Source organism: Catharus ustulatus, chromosome 8 (assembly GCF_009819885.2).
Source record: "Catharus ustulatus isolate bCatUst1 chromosome 8, bCatUst1.pri.v2, whole genome shotgun sequence".
Classification (NCBI taxonomy): Eukaryota; Metazoa; Chordata; class Aves; order Passeriformes; family Turdidae; genus Catharus; species Catharus ustulatus.
This window is the reverse complement of record NC_046228.1, coordinates 32,589,284-32,606,697: the sequence shown is the minus strand read 5'-3', so window position 1 is coordinate 32,606,697 and position 17,414 is coordinate 32,589,284. Positions and strand designations below refer to the sequence as shown.

General features: G+C 43.3%; 1 protein-coding gene across 10 annotated transcripts in view; it reads left to right on the top strand.

The window, feature by feature from the left end:
- The window catches only part of PCDH15 (protocadherin related 15), a 642,731-nt gene that overhangs the window by 377,750 nt on the left and 247,567 nt on the right, over window positions 1-17,414 (top strand). For all 10 annotated transcript variants that reach the window (XR_004418559.1, XR_004418557.1, XR_004418555.2 and 7 more), the window contains one exon: window positions 1,925-2,043. Coding sequence is in view for 3 of the 10 variants with exons in the window: in XM_033065836.2 (XP_032921727.1) it covers window positions 1,953-2,043 (91 nt within the window). In the remaining 7 variants the exon portion in view is untranslated. The remainder of the gene's footprint in view (window positions 1-1,924; window positions 2,044-17,414) is intronic.

The window sequence follows — 17,414 nt, the reverse complement described above, 5'->3', positions numbered from 1 at the left end:
GAAAGGTTTGGAAAGCACTGGAAGGGGCTGCCCCAGGGCAGTGGTGGAATGTGTGGATGTGGCATTTGAGGGCATGGGTTAGTGGGGACCATGGTTGGACTTAATGACCTGAATGGTCTTGTCCAACCTTAAGAATTCTGTGACTCCACAATTCCCTGCTGGAATTTGGACAGAAACAGCTGTAGAAGGGCCAGGAAAGAGAAGGAGGAGAGAGGAGGAAGGAGTGTGCTTTACATGGCATGAATTCCTGGCTTCTGTGACCTGGAGCTGCTCTGTCAAGATAAACATTGCTCTGAAATGGAAATGACTATTGCCATGAAATCTCTGCTGGGGCTTCACTTGTTTGATGACCTTCCTGGAGTTTGAAGTTCTGCCTGGAGTTGCTCCCTGTTGCAACCTGTTCCAACCTCCTGCTACTGGACAGGTTGGGAAGGGTCCAACCTGAGGAGAGGTGGAGCTGGGAAAGTCCTCTCCCCATTCTTCACCCCCGGATGAGAAGTGGAGCAACAATTTGAAATTATTTTGCCGCTGCCCTTTGTTTCTCCAGAATGTTGGTATTAAAATCCAGTAAAGTCACCTGCAATCCATGGCTTTTACAAAGGGAAAAGGAGCTGTGCTGGGTGTGAGGGAGCCTCATAAATCACAGGTAGAATCATTGAATTTGGCAAAACCCTCTGATGTCCTGGAGATTCCACCCATGTGAGCTGTCCTGCAAGAAAACTAAATATATATATGTATATAAAATATATATTGTCAACCACCTAGGAATTTTAAATACTCAAGTAAATATGGGCCATTCAGTCTGGTTTATTACATTTCCCTATTAGCTCTTCTTCTCCTGTGGAAAAAACCCCACAGGTTTTCCTTGAAAACTCTTGGCACACAATTGTTTGCAAGTTTGTTTGATTTTTAATAAATGCAGCTGGTTTTTTATACAATAACTTGGTTTATATTGTTGAAAATCTCTTCATTCCATGCTCCTGTCACTGTATTTATCTCACACTTTTTTTAATTTGAAGGAATATTTTAAGATAATTCAGTTCTGGGCTGCAGAATTGTGCTAATTGTTTTTATTGGAACCATGAACCAGAGCTTTTTTAACTTTTTGATGTTTCACACTCTAGGTGTGCTCTGGAGTTCAACCAGACCCATCTTGGGGATTTTAGTGGGGGATTTTTTTGTTTGTTTGGGTGGTTTTTGTTTTGGGGGTCTAGGAGGGAAGGGAAGAGAGGGTTGTGGGGTTTTGTTTTGGGTTTTTGTTTTTCTTGGGAGGTTTATTTGTTTTGGTTTTTTTTTGTTTGTTTGTTTGTTTGCTTGCTTTTTGTTTTTTTGTTTGTTTTGTGGATTTTTGATGGGGTTTTTTTGGTGTTTGTTTTTTCTTTGTTTGTTTTTTAATTTCACTTTGTTGGTTGTGGGGTTTTTTTGGTCTGGTGTGGGTGGTGTTTTTCTCATTTTCCTGGACACAGCCCAACAACCTGTGTCCTTAAAGACGGGAACCTCAGGGATCATTCCCATTTTTCCTAGGCACTGCCTTTGAATCCTGGGTCACTCTGACCTTTTGCAGTGAACCCTCATTTTAACCAGAGCAATTTCTCTGCTACAGTTGCTTCTCCAAAGTGCTTGAAAGCAGGAAGGATAACATTTATTGCAGGGAAATTATGGAAATCAGACCTGCATTAAGCCAGAACCTTGCATTTTCTTGAGCTGGAGGGCTGTGCATGCACAGTTATTGAGTTAATGAGTACACACATCTTGATTAATGCTAATGGGCTTCTCCTTCCTTCCTTTATTTATTTTTTGTGACTGAAACAATGCCATGCTCTTAGAGACTGCACATCCCCTATGCAGTTACCTGTGAAAGAGTTTGTAGTGGCTCAGCTTTGTGCAGGTTGAGTAACACATGTGTCAAATCCCTCTTTTCCAGCTCTGCCTTGAGTGAAGTTTGACGAAAAATGGTCCAGCAGCTTTGTCTCTGGAAATGGTTCACAGTGGGGACGGCACTCGCTGCTGTCCTGGCATGGGCTCTGGCCCAGAATGATGAAGGTAAGGGTTTGGTTGAGGGGGCAGAGCTGTGGGAGGGCTGGGATGCCTCTGGAATTTCAGTGGAATGTTTTTATCCCCCCCAGAATTATTACTTGAAGAACTAGTTTGGTAGAAAAAGAGGTTTACAAGAGAAAAGTCTGAGTGTGTTCTGTGTTTCATGGCTTCAGCATCTACTGATGATTGCATTTTCTGAAGCTGTTGATTTACCAGGCGAGATAAAATCTTAAGTTATGGTTATTCAGTATTGGACTCCAGCATAAAATTGGTTTTGTCTTATTCATTGTGCAAGCTTCAACCGTAAACTTTACTTTGTTTGTAAATCAGCAGTCGTGGTTGGAACAGGAGCTTGAGAGAATTGTTAATGACCAAAAACTTGGGAAAAAATCCACAGTGAAGATTTTCTAGAGAAACAATACTTCAGGAACCCTGACACATAGCACCAGTAGCCCATGTTCCTCCTCAGAGCATCTTGGTTGAATTTAATTAAAAGACAGTAGAAACATGTCCTGCCAGTGATCTCTGGTAATTAAAAATTACAGTCCTGGATAACTGATTAGGGTTTATTTTTTTGAACAATTTAACAGCACTGAAGGGCAAAGTCTGTCAGAGTTGTTTCTGAACACTCTTGGGAATAATGAGTGGGATAAATGAAAACAGTGTGGTTTCAGAATGTCTGTAATGAAGTTGCTCATTATCCATGGCACTCCATGTGGGTAGAGCTGTAATTGCACAAATTCATGACTTTGGCATCTGGATTTTTGGTTTAGAAACCTCTATTTTAGTCAGTTAGGAAGTAAAGTAATTTTGCTTTCATGGGAAGTCTTCAATCCTGCTTGAATTATGCTTTGTTTTTTGCTATTGAGTCAAAAGTCTCTGTTTCTTGCTCTCCTAATTGCTCTCCAAATGTCCTTTTATTCCCTTCCATCTCCCAGCCCAACCCCACATTATATTTAATGCCCATAATGTACAAGAAAGCTAATTAAATTTTCTCCATTTTTACACCCTGTCATAATCACTGTCACTCCTGACACTGAAGTCGACGAGCTGCTCATATTTCACATACTGGCTCTGTGCTGGGGTACAATTAACTGGATTTTAATAATTTATTGAAGTGGAGGAGTGGGGCAAGCAGGCTGGTGAAGGGTTGACCTTGGTTGTGGTGGTTTGAGGAGGAAAATGCTGGGTTGGGTGGAGGAGAGGCAGCAGGATGGTCTCTGGCATGTCCAGCAGCGCAGGAGGACAAGGGAGAGCAGTGGGAATAAATGTGGGAAGCAAAACAGGATCATGGGACAGCAGGGGGGTGTGGAGAGCCCTCAGAGGAGGATGGAAAAAAAAAAAAAAGCACTTTTCAGTGGGATTTTTATTTGTGCTCATGCTGGCAGTGTCACATCTCTCCAAAAAGGCATCTTTGAGGAGAATAAAATGGGGATTTTTGGTTGAGGAGCCATTTCTAGTTAGGTTTGATGGTAAAGTGTGCAAAACACAGATGGCCCGCACAGGACAGCAACAATTCAATCTCCTGAAGGGGAAAAAGGGATCCCTCAAGTTTCCATTTCTGTTCCTTTGTATACTCATATGACAAATTCTCATCTCTGTGCCCTTATCCCAAGATCGTTCAGAATCCTTTTTCTTCCAGGTGATTTAGAGGAAGGGAAAGGCCACCACTCTAATGGCAGCGTCCTGTGATCGAGTAAATACAGCAACTCCCTTACTTCAGAAGGTTCTAAACATAATTTTTGGGTAGATTTTTTTTAGCCTGGCTCATGCCAATTTATTTATCACAGAACTCACGCTTGATTTTATCCTTGGTAATGTTCTCTTGTATGGCCTGAACAGGGCAGCTTTGTTACAGTGAGTATAAATTTGCTGCCTGCAGCCAAAATTCTTGCTGCTTTTTCTGGGGAGCAGTTCAGAAATGCTATTTCTTGAGGAACATGCAGCACCCTGATACAAATGGAACTGATCTCCTCCCCTGCACTGTGCTCAGAAAAGGGTAAATGTAGCTAAAAGCATTTTGGATAAATTTCACAGTGGTGTAATAGAGAAAAAATGAGCTGGAAATGGGTTTAAGCCAAGGTGGGGGACTGGTGACTCAGCAAATGGCACCCAGCTAATGAGGCAATGCTTACAGGAATAATTGCTTGGAAATATGTTTCTTGCAGCTAAATAGAAAACTCTGTTCAGGCTGGGCCTGGAGGAGTTCTGATGTGCAGGAACAGAATTTGTAACCTGAAATATAACACAGAAAAGATGTGTTCTTCTGGCAATTGCCATTTCCAACCAGTGTAGTTCTCTTAACAGCAGAATAATAAATACAAATAAACAAAAAATCAGCTCTGGGAGAAATTATGGGCTGTTTCTTTGCACCCAGCATGCCAAGCCTCCATTTTCCTGGCAGGAGCTGTGGATGTTGACTCAGTTTCTTGCCCCTCTTGCTGTGTTTTGCTTCATTAGCTCATAATTTCTCTGTTTCTCGTGTTTTACTTGACCTCTCGTGTCACCAAATCCTCCCGAGCCACAGCAATTAATGATGTCCCAAAGTAACTTCATCCAGGAGTGCCTTGGTCAGGCCGCTTTTTTCCTACACTTCAGTAAGAAGTTTCCCCAGGATCCCATCTGCTCAAGTACTTCCCATCTACTGTATTCCCTTTGTATTCAAACCCACCCCCCTAATTATTAAAAACCCCAATGCTTTTTGTTACAGAGCCATTCCATCAGTCCTAATTTACTGTTGATGAGCCCATTCTGTATTTAATTTCAATTCTTTCATCCTGAAATCCTTTTGTTCAATCCTGTGGTGCACCAGAATAAATGTTATGGCTTAAGTGTGGATGGGAGATATTGTGAGCATTTTTAGTTTGGTTTTCTGAAAGGAAGAGATCTGGTTTTACAATTCCTGCTGTCATCTCTCTTCCAAACAGGTGAAATGCTGCAAAGGTCAGATTTTTTTTCCATAATCTTTTAGCTTAAGTAAAAGTAGAAATGACACTTGTAGCTGTGCAATACGTTAAATTAGGTCAGCTGAAATCTCTTTCATTTTTCCTGTGCTGCTCTATTGAATTCAGAGGCAAACTCTGAGGCTAAAGGAATCAGGGAGGAGGAAGGTGGAAACACAAGATCAAATTTCTCCTTTTTTTTTTCTCTCTAACCCAATGCCTATGGCTCAAAGAAAAAAATTTAACAGCAGTTTTTGGCCAACAAAGAAGGCTACTGAATTCAAAACTGTCTGCACTTTTATGCCAGACCAAACCAATCCAGCAGCAATTATTTGCCACTTAACATATTTAATTGCCCAGCATTGAGTCCATACCTTTTATGAAATACAAATGTGAGCTCGGGAGGGGAGGGGCAAAATAATTTATTCTTAACCCTTAAAAGATGAATAGAAGACAAAAATAATTCTGATCCCTTTTAAAAACCCAAAGCAAATGTGAAGATCTACCCACAAAATTTGTAATGGATATTTTCTTGGGGTGTTCAGAAGTGGTGTAATGGGGCTGTGAGTTGTGAGAATCTGTTTCATACCTGGGAATCTTTGAAGGGTTTTTGAACATTCTGGGGAGGCTGCTTTTAACCTAGACTTGTTTTGCACTTTTTTATACAAGAATGAAAAGAACACTTGAAGGTCTTTATATTTCTCCTGAAGATTTATAGTTGTAAAAGAAGAACAGTGACAAAAATCCTGAATTCAGTACGCTCAGAGATGAGCCCATCCTGGTCCTTTGTTATCTTGTGAATTTGGATTGTGTTTGAGGGGGTTCTCCAGGGGCAGAAGAAGGAGGACTGGGCTTGATGTCACCTGTCTCCCACATTCCCCTGACCCAGGGACCTGTTACACCATGCTGTCAAACACCAAAAATGGCAGTACTCAAGTCCCACCTGTGTTTGGTGTGGAGCCAGTGGAACCACAGGGTCATTTTGGCTGGAAAAGACCTTCAAGAACAGGGAGTCCAACCATAATGCTGGGGATGAGGATTTCTAGAAGCTTCCACTCCAGAAATCACCTGGAGCTGTTCCATGAAATCATCCCTTCTGACTCACTGAAGGAATAATACTTGTTTATCCCAGAGGAGATGCAAACAGGATGCTGGACTTATTTCTCTTGGGATGTATGGCTAAGAAGGAATGCTCTCTTGATTATTTAATGTTGGTTTTTCAACTCTATTTGGACTTATCACTGTAGTTCTTCCAGTCTTCTGGTTTCAGACTAATTTCCTTCCTTTTCCTTCCTTTCTGCTTGACTGTGGAACAAGAGATGAGCCATGAACACCTGCACTGTGGAATATGGATCTCGCTGCTGGCTCAGTGGTTTTGTTTTATTCTGAAACAAAATTTCACAAAACTGAGGCTAATCAGAAGATTTTCTCATCCAAATATGGATTTCATTTCCTAAGTGTTCAGCAGATGGGTACTTTCTATCAGAATGTAATAAAAAAACATTTAAATGGTCTTTGCCACTACTCTGAGTGGGGGTGACTTTTTAAGTCTTTTTTTCAGTGAAAAACATGACTGTTCACTTGTGCCACCAGGACTGTTCAGCCACAAACGCCTTCACCTGTTTTTCAAGGCCCACTCTATTAGTTAATGTCTTTATTCAGTCTAACAATCTTCTGCTACAAAAATTGAATCACTGAGGGGCCTTACAAATCACCTTAAGAGGCTATTTTAGAAAGAAAATAGTTTCAGATCTTGATCTATTACTGTTGGGCAGGAAATTAACTGGGGAAAATGCATATTTGAGTACCTGGAGCTCATTGATCATTCCCTGAGCCCTGCACTATACAGATGCAGGGAGAGAAGAGAAATGCCACCAGGTTCTTGCCTGAGGGAAAGTGTCTGTTCATGGGAACAGGAGTCATTTGTGTGTTTTATGGGGATTTGCTGCATTTGGTTGGGAGCTGTGGCATTGATCCTACAGGGAAAAGAGCTCTCCTTGATGTTGTCGAGTTGTAGTGGAGCCATTAAGTTCCTCTGAAGAGTTTAGTTCTTCAAAGTGTCTCTGAGTGCCAACAGCAGCACTTTGAGGCAACGGCAGATGAATTTCCCTGTGGTGAAAGGTGAGTTATTCACGAAATAGGGGCACTGAAAAGAGGTTCATCTCAGTTAATGTACTGATTTCAGCCCTGGTAGAAGGGACTGGGTATCCTGGGGTCTCCCAGTGCCTGGGCTGCGAGGGCTGAGGCAGGAAGCTGCTTCTGGAGAAGGAGGAAATCCCAGATCCCAACAGCCTTTGAACCACCAGACTGTGGGATGTGACTAGGAATGAGCCTTTTCCAGGCACTGGACTCTCAAGTGGTTTTTTTTCTGCTGTCAAGATGAGGAAGGGCCTGGAGCATCTGGGTGCCCAGGAAAGGCTGAGGGAGCTGGGGCTGTTCAGGCTGGAGAGGAGCCCCAGCTGAGAGGGGCCCTCAGCCCTGGCTGTCCCTGTGTGCAGGGAGGGGCAGAGCAGGGCCCAGGCTCTGCTCCGGGGGCCCAGCAATGGCCCCAGAGCCACGGGCAGGGACTGAGCCCAGCAATTCCCCCTGCACAGGAGGCACAACTTCTTCCCTGGGCAGTGCCCAGCCCTGAACAGATTGCCCACAGAGCCTCTGGGCTCTCCTCCCTGGGGCTGTTGCAGAGCTGTGTGCACACAATGCTGTGCCCTGTGCTCTGGGATGGCCCTGCTGGAGCACGGAGGGGCCACCAGGTGCCCACTGAGCTCCCTGCAGCCTCAGCCAAACTGGGATTGTGTGATTCTCCTACACCTGTGTTGGATTGTCTGGATTTTAGGGTGTTGAACATCGATGCTCTTTGATTCCTTTAGGATTTAACTGTCCTGAGCCATCCCTTGGTGGGGGAAGGCTGGGAGGACTGAGCTGGTTCTGTTCCTCCAAGGGCTGAGTTCCTAAAGGCGCTACTTACACCTGGGAAGGGAACTCCTGATCCAGGAAAAGCAGAAACCTCCCTAAAAGTGCCCTGGAACACCTTGTGTCCCCTCCAGAAGAGTTGCTCATTGGATTCTAACTCCAATGATAATTTTAGGGCTGAACTCCTAAAAATCCTAACCACTGTGTGTGATCAGAGCCACTGCAGCTCTTCAGTCTTGAGCTTTCTGGTTTATTCTTCAGTCATGAAGACATTTTGTGTCTGTCCTAAGCAGCATGAAGACTTGGAATGCCCACAACCTTTCTTTTCTGCTTTCTTCTTCAGCAGAAACACATTCACAGCTTAGCTGGGCCACTAGAATTTAGTACTAAGGCAGCTCTTATAAACAGACTCTTTACTAGTAAGCCTGAAATGTAAATATTTTAACTTTGGAGGAAATCAGGCTTTGAAATTCTGTTTGAGGGGCAACAGTCTAACTAGTTTGACTTTTAGAGAGCTAAGAAAGACACTACAACTGGCAGGATTTAAAATCTGCCTCAGTGTCATGTCTTTCATCTCATACTCTATCAGTATGATCATTTTTAGTTTTTATTGAAAATACTGTATTTGTAGCAACAGTTTGCAAGAACAGAATTCCTGTGTCAGGAAGGTTGGAAATCCCTTCTTTACCTGCTGCCCCTGTCATGTTACTTTCCAAACTCCCTTCTAATTTCTCCTTGTTTTAGTCTACCACTAAGAATTATTTTCTAAATCCTTATGAGAGACTATCACATGTGGACAGATATGATGTCATAGAAATAGCCTCCCTATTACTGTGGTTTTATCTGTATTTTTTATTGAGAAGTAGCTGTTTGAAACAAGGCAGAGGAACTTTACCTTGATCAAAACTTGATTTTTGTAGGATTTGATTTTCACATGAAAAGAACAAGCTCAGGGCTCCATCCATCGGGGCCTGGGATCTGTGCGCTCCAAATCACTTTGAGTGCCCAGAAACTTCTTTGTTGATCATGATTATGGACTCTTCCTTCAGAAAGCTTTAAACAGGAGTCTGTGTTTTCCAGAGCCTCTGGACAGTATGGAATTCTGCAGGGGCTGAATCCAGCAGGATCTGTGTCAGTTCTGGGTGCTCCTGGAGGGGCTGGAGCGTGTCCAGGGAAGGGAACAGAGCTGGGAAGGGGCTGGAGCCCAGGCAGTGGCTGAGGGAGCTGGGAAAGGGGTTCAGCCTGGAGAAAAGGAGGCTCAGGGGGAACCTTGTGGCTCTGCACAACTCCCTGACAGGAGGGGACAGCCAGGGGGGGTCGGGCTGTGCTGCCAGGGAACAGGGACAGGACAAGGGGAAACGGCCTCAAGCTGTGCCAGGGGAGGCTCAGCTTGGACAGCAGGAGGAATTTCTGCATGGAAAGGGTGCTCAGGCCTTGGCAGGGGCTGCCCAGGGAGGTTTGGAGTCCCCATCCCTGGAGGTGTCCAAGGAAGGGCTGGAGGTGGCACTCAGTGCTCTGAGCTGGGGACAGGGTGCAGCTCAAAGGTGGGCTCAGTGATCCTGGAGGACTTTTCCAGCCTCAGGAATTCCATGATCGCTGCTGTTGTGTGCAGTGGGAGCCACCCCCTGTGTCTGGGCAATAATCATAAGGGCTGAACCCTCCCAGCTCAGTTTAATGCGTTCATTTTGCAGTGATCATTTTCACATTAGGGCATCATTACTGCTCAGCTGTTGTCTGTCATTAAACACAGTCACGGCTCTTTCTGACTGAAGCTCATGGAAACTCTGGGATTTTACATGGAATGCCCATGGTGAGGAAGTATATGGGCATTTGAACTGAAAACCCCAAAACCCCCCAAAAAACCCCAAACCAAACTCTCTCTCCCACACCTTTTCCACAAATATTGCTGTAATTTTGGAATGCCCAGGTGTGATCACTCCTAGCCAAACACTTTCATCTCTTCTGGGGAATCTTTGTTGGAAGACAATAATTTTCCTTTTGTTTTTCTTTTTTTTTTTTTAACATGGTGAAAAGAAAACTTTTGGGTTAGGTTGGAAAAAATAGTAAGGAAAAAAATCCTCTATGCTTTACAGTATTTATTAGACAGTATATTGAGGCATGGCAACTTTTAAATTGGCAGGGAGATTAAAGCTGATGTATGTAGGCAGAAATCGAATGTTTAAATAATGCCAAATTATCCTGCTGCACATGGTTAAATATGACTGCAATGGGAAGGGCCAAGGAGGTAGGGAAGGAAGCAAGGAGAGAAACTGTGTTCTTCAATTGGATTAGAGAGAAATGGAATTTCTCTGCAACTGAAGGCTCAGTTCTAGTCTGAATGATCCTGGAAAGCTGACTTACACAAGAAAGGGGTTATAGTGTGAGTCTGTGTTTGACTCCAATATAATTTCAGTTCCCTTTTGTGAATTCATTGGTGCTCCGTGATCACTTCTCATTTCAGGAACATCTTAATGGGGTTTAAGTTCAAGGAATTTCAAACTCTTGGGGATCTTTAAATGTTCAGAGTAGGAGACCATAGAATCCCAGAATTATTTAGGCTGGAAAGGACCTCTAAACCTCTGAACTGATCCCCACCTTGTCACCAGCTCAGGGCAGTGAGTGCCACATTCAGGCCCTCCTTGCACACGGATGGGGACTCCAAACCTCCCTGGGCAACCCCTGCTATTCAGACATTTTTTGGTTCTGTACCAGAATATCTTGTTTTAGTCTCTGATAGAAGATGCTGAGGATTCTGCCAGCAATATTGATGCAACTTGAAATATATGATTTATTTGTCCCTTTTAACAGGGTGTCTGAAGGGACAGGAGGTAATGATTTGACCAGCTGGGCAAGTCTGCCATGGGATAATTTCACACCTTATTTCTAAGCAGAGATGTTTGAAGGGAATTGTTTGGTCCTAGAGGGGAACACAGAGTGTTAAATAACTTGGAGCTCCCTCATTTAAACATTTAATTTGATCACCCAGTTGGTCTTAACTTAAACCAAGATTTCTGGTGTTGCCTGGTGTCACTTTTCTCTATGACCAGTTGGCCAATGCAGCCTAATTGTTCTTGAGAAGCGGCCAAGCTTTTGATTCAATTCCAAATAACACAGCACAAAAATTGGTTACTGCAAAATCACAGGAAATTTTGAAAAAACTTCCAGGAAAAAAATAAAATCAAAGAAAAGAGAGTTTTTTATTCCTTATAATGGTGCTGGAGGAAAGCTTCTGGTGTTTAAATTCTATTTCCCATCTTCTTACATGGAAACAATACATTTTACTATTGTTTTATTTTACTACTGTTAAGAGATTTTACTCTTTGCAAAAATTTCTTGACTCCTCTGACTTTTTGTTCTATAAAAAATTATTGGGATCCTGCCACCTGAACTGTTATAAAAACTCAGTGTTCGTCTGTTTTGTTTAGAAAGTGAAGTTTCACATCCACAAGTCAGAAACTTCAGCTTTGCTCTTTTTTCAGTGGGCTTTTTTTAATCCTTCCAAGTTTTCCTTTACTATTTTTTACTGCAAAACCAATTGCACAAATCTGGGCAGTGTTCTTTGTGACTTGCTGGCAATTTGAAGGGTTTTGTGCTAAATGTAAAACAGAAGAGGCATCTTGTGGAGAGGGACTTTTTGTGAGGATGTGGAGTAACAGGAAAAGGGGGAATGGCTTTAAGCTGGAGGGCAGGGATGGATGGGATATTGGGAAGGAATTGTTCCCTGGGAGGGTGGGCAGGCCCTGGCACAGGGTGCCCAGAGAAGCTGTGGCTGCCCCTGGATCCCTGGAAGTGTCCAAGGCCAGGCTGGATTTTGGGGCTTGAAGCAGTGTGGGACAGTGGAGATTTCCTTGCCCATGGCAGAGGGGAGAACTAAATAGCATTTAAAAAGTCCTTTTTCACTGAAATTATTCTGTGATTCTGTGCAGTTACTCTGCTGGTATGCACAGAAACACAAAGGAAGCAGGTTCTTCAATGCTTTGGAGTGTTTTTAAAATTTGTTTTGGATTTTTTTATTGTTGTCTTTGTATTCATAGAAAATATACATAGAACTCCAAGCTAATGCTCCTAATCCATCTATCAGACAAAAGCCTCTTCTCACTCTGTAGCACTGTGCTCCACAGGATTCGTGCTGCCCCATTTAATTGAACTGGGATGGATTTCCTACCAGGGCAAAGTTACTTTGTGAGTCTCATAAAAATCAGATCTTATAGAATATGGTGTTTCAGTGAAGGAGAAACTATAAACAAAATCTCTATCAACAAAGCCAGCAAAATAACATCTCTGAGTGATTGATGGCTGCTGTGGAAATAAATTCAAGGCTGTGAAAATTTCCAACAGTTGCATATGTTAGAAGAGATAAGATATATGGGATGTTCAAGTACAAATGATGTGCAAGTACATTTTTTGTATTATTTAAAAAAGGAAAAAAAAATCCCCAGAAATCCGCCCCTCCTCAACAAACAAACAAGCAAACAAAACAGTAAAAGGTGGAACTGTAACTCACAGAATGGGCCACAGTGTCCAAACTGGCCTTGGACACTTCCAGGGATCCAGAGGCAGCCACAGCTGCTCTGGGCACCCTCTGCCAGGGCCTGCCCACCCTCCCAGGGAACAATTCCTTCCCAGTATCCCATCCATCCCTGCCCTCTGGCAGTGGGAGCCATTCTCTGTGTCCTGTCCCTCCATCCCTTGTCCCCAGTCCCTCTCCAGCTCTCCTGGAGCCCCTTTAGGCACTGGAAGGGCTCTGAGCTCTCCCTGGAGCCTTCTCCTATCCAGGTGAACAGCCCCAGCTCTCCCAGCCTTTCCTCCTGGCAGAGCTGCTCCATCCCTGTGAATGATCCTGGTGCCTCCTCTGGATTCTCTGCAGCAGCTCCAGGTCCCTCCTGGGCTGGGCCCTGGAGCTGAGAGCAGCTCTGCAGGTGAGGTCTCAACTGCAGAACTCATTCTGCTTCTCCATGTGCCATGTGGCTTGGAAACAGAGTTTTTCTTCAGAAATGCTCTGGAATAATTTCAGGGTGAACAGTAAAAAAAGGAATTACTTTAAAATTTATATTATATTATATTATATTACATTATATTATATTATATTATATTAGTAAATGAGGAACACTCTGGCCCTGGGCTCCCAATGACATCGAGGGTCCTGTGGCCACTGAAAACAGATGTGGCCTTTTTTGCATTTGCTGTTTGCACTTTCTCAGTTTCCACCATTGGTGTCCATCTCTCGAACTTCCAGTGCCCAAGGTTGGAAAGCAACATTATTTTTCATTTAATGAGCAGGGGCACACAAGCAATTAAGAAGGTGTAATCAAATGGAGCTAATCAGGATGACACAGCCTTGTGCTTCTGGAATGCTGCTCCAGTCAGCTGCTCCTCATATCTCCAGTTTGATCTATTTAGGTAAGAAAATCGATGGGGAGAGTGGCACAGGCAGTGGTTTTTCCAGCTCCAGAGGCTGAGCACTTTGGTTTCCAAGGCTTGGTGTTTTTATTCTGCTCAGGAGATGGTGATTAACAGGTGAGGAGATGCTCTGCTTTAGCAAGAAACCTGATGGTACCAGGGTATTTTAAATATCATTGAACTGCTCAGTATCCAAACTTCTTCCACATAATCAGCTCCAGATAATCACTGATCCCACTCTTGCCTGCTAATTGAAATAGTTATGAACAAAACTGCCAGGGAAAGGCAAACTGTGAATGGCTTCAGATAAACAACTGGTTTATTCTTTATCCAGAATTAAACCCATCATGAACCAGAATCTTGCCCCCAACCAAAACAAGCACCTAATTTTGAACTTAAAGAACATGAACAATTACACTTAGAAAGTAATAAAGAACTCCCAGAGCTGTGCTCAGTTGTTTTCTCACCAACCCTGTGGGTAGAACCTTTGTATAATTAACTACTGGAGGTCTGCAAAGAAAATACCTTATCTGCTTGTTCTTCCTGTGTAATCAATGGCTTGGGATTTATTGTGCAGCTGGCTAATACAAAATTAATCAAGCTCTCCATTTCAGCCAGCCTGGAGCTGGAGCAGAGGCTGAGAAGCTCTGTGTCAGGTGTGCTGCCTCTTTATCAGCGTCTGTGGGTGAGATAAAATCAAAAAATACGGCTTCAAAAACTGAAAGGAATTAGGAGGGGAAGAGTTTGGGCATTACTGAACGCTAAGAAGACTTTAAATCCTACAGAAATACCCATGCAATTGCTGTCTCATCTGCAGGATTATCTCCTGTGCTATTTCTGAGGGGAAAACCTTACAGGAAGGATTTGAAAGCTGCCCTGAATACTTTTATTTCCAGCTATTAGAAATGAAACTGAGTCGAGCTTTAGGCATCACTTTGTCCTCCTGCTGGTGGCTTCTGTGTAGCCTGTGGGTCCAAATTACTTATGTATTCTTAAGAATCATAATAAGAAAAACCACATTCTTTTTGCTGCCCATCCTTGCTGATGGAAAACTTCCCTGGATGTGCACCTGCATTGGGCTGACCTGGGAAGGACAGCTCCTAATCCTGTCCTTTCCAGGCAGATGCTGCTTGGAGAAGGGTTTTATGTGTCCTTAGGTCTTTGGAAGGATCACTGATAGGCAGAGGCTGAGATTCCTTTGTGACTTCCCATTTTCTATAGGAGCCAAAACACTGAGCAGAGCTGTATCCTTACAAGGACAGATGATCAGTCTTAATTTCTGCCAGCAAATATCCTCCTTCATTATTATTATTATTATTACTATTATTATTATTATTAATTATTTTTTTAAAAATTGATTGTCTTTGCAACAAACAGCTGAGTTGCATTTTATGCTAATTTGCATGTATAAATTGAAAAAAAAAATAATGTACATAGGTAAGCAAACACAAAATACAAGTTCAGCTTCTTACCAGCACCAGGAGCAGAATTTATGATTTTTTTCCTGCCATTTCATAGAGTCATTGAGGTTGGAAGAGCCCTCCAAGATAAGGGAGTCCAAGCTGTGCCCAGTCCCCACCTTGTCCTCAGCTCAGAGCACTGAGTGCCACCTCCAGCCCTTCCTTGGACACTCCAGGGATGGGGACTCTACTGATGCCTTTTAGGGAATGATACTTTTTCCATGCCTTCAACTCTTCTGAGAGGAGAGCCAGACAGAGATATTTTGATGATAATCAGGATGTCCTCTAAGGTGTTTATTTTTGAAAGTGTTTTCTAAGATGGCAAAACTGGAGAAGTAAATATTCTCAGGCTCTGGAGTCAATATTGCAAGGAATATGAAATGTCTTTCCTAATGTAGCAGAAATCCAGCAACTCTCTCCTTGCAATTTATCAGTTGGTTGATGACAAAGGTTTCAGGCAGCAGATGAACCATACTTACACTTCATTTTCACAACGTTATTAAAGAAAAGCCACAAAAAAATCATCCCGACTAAAGTTTCTGGAAGGAGTTTTTTAGTGATTGGAGGCTGGTGAGTCCACACAGCAGCATGTGTGGTAGGAAAAGGGGGAACGGCTTCCCACTGCCAGAGGACAGGGTCAGATGGGATATTGGGAAGGAATTGTTCCCTGGCAGAATGGGCAGGCCCTGGCACAGGTTGCCCAGAGCAGCTGTGGCTGCCCCTGGATCCCTGGCAGTGTCCAAGGCCAGGCTGGATGGGGCTTGGAGCACTCTGGGATGGTGGAAGTTGTCCTTGCCCATGGCACTGGATGGGCTTTACAGTCCCTTCCAGCCCAAACAAGTCTGGGATTTCATAATCAGCCTCTCTGATTTTAGCATCACTTTTTGGGAATCCTTTCCAGATAGATGCTTGGGACCACTGTGAGCTGACAGGTGCTGAGTCCAACAATCCATTTTCCCATCCCATAATTCCTCCCTCACAGAGTTGCTTTACCAAGAAGATACCTGTAAACCTTCCATTCATTAAAATAAATCCTAAATTGTTTCAAAGGCGATCAAAGGCTCTCGCTGTTTTGCAATTTCCAGACAGTTTTGGATTAATAGAGCCCAGACTTTCCAAAGATGAGGATATGAGATTGTGGCAAGAGTAAGAGAGGATGCCAGAGATCTGTTCTTCCATCTCAGGATGTGGTTTGCTTATTAGATAGGTACTTAAGAAAAAAAAAGGTATGAGTTCTCCCTTCATGCTTTTCATCAAAAGGTTTTTCTAAAATAAAATTTGAAGAAAGTACAGACTTTGCATTCCCCCCCTTTCTCACCCTGCTTTTTGGGGGGGAGTTGGGTTGGGTTTTTTTTGCGAATTGGGAGATATTTTGTGAATTCACCTGAAAACGTGATTGATAAACTGTGGGGCAGGAAGCCAAAGTACATCTTCTCTAACACATTGTGGACTGGGAACAATTTTAATTTTAAAACCAAGATAACCTTGGTTTTTACTCAACAAATTCGATCTCCAAAGTGTGCAGCTCACACAGGAGAGCCACAAATAACTCCCTAGCTCTCCAGCACTGAAGTCCTCATTGCTTTCCTAATTAAATCAGGCTGTTTGAACACAGGCTGGCTCAAGGTTGGTCAGAAAGCAGCTCAGGCTTCAATTATTGAACCCATTGGACCGTAATTAATTAACAGACACTTCCAAGGGTGACACTTCCTGTTGAAGTCTCCCATTCCGGGTTATTCATGGATGGGGGACATGCAAATGGCTGAGATTCGGGAGCTGCACAGTGTCTTAGGTGCCTTCACCTTTTTTGAGGGGGAGAAAGGACCTTCTTTTGGAGCCTGTTTTCCTCTCACACTTAGCACCCTGGGAGGGAAGCACTTTCCATGTCCTTGGCTGAGTAACTTTTCCATCACTGACTTTGTGTCAGCGTCCTCTGTGCAAAATGAGGTAACTTTATGAAGCCACAGGAACTCCACCATAAGTAGGAAGTTCATTCCATGCCATTTCCTGCGTTCTGCCACTGCATGTCCACCTGGAAATGGGCTTAAAACCAGTATTTTGGCCCTTTTGGGGCTTTGTTTGCTAATTTTAGATATTTAAAATCTATAAGCCTTTCCAAAGCACAGAACCCCTTCTTGCCTCGTGACAGAATTCAATGGGAATTAAATAATGGTTTAGTTAAGACACAGTACCAAAGTGCAGCCTTTAAACATCCAGGTGAGTCCTCAGTGGTGCAGATGGTTGTTCCTGCAGGGATGGAGTGGAGAATTCCCTGGTTTCAGGCGGATAGTTCAGGGCAGTGCCATGACTGTAGGGTGTGTTCCTCCAGAAAAGCGTTGCGTTTTTGGGGAAAGACAGAGAAGATGGCATTGTTGTAATTGAGATGCACTTGTGCCAATCTGTTTGTCCAGGTATTTTTAGCAGTGTCTAAGGGAGAGCTTGAGGAGCTGAGGGAGCTGAGTGTCTTTTAAGACAAGGGGATGCCTTGGGATGGCAAAGCCACATCCTCTCCTTCTGCCACTCCTGCTTGAGGTCCTGATTAAATTACAGGAAGGTGTTGATCAACACTGCCTTCATTAGAGATGTCAGGAGAGAGCTATTTATAGGCACAATATGTAAATCTCCCCAAATATGTGGTTAATTCCCTGGAACACAAACAATCCTA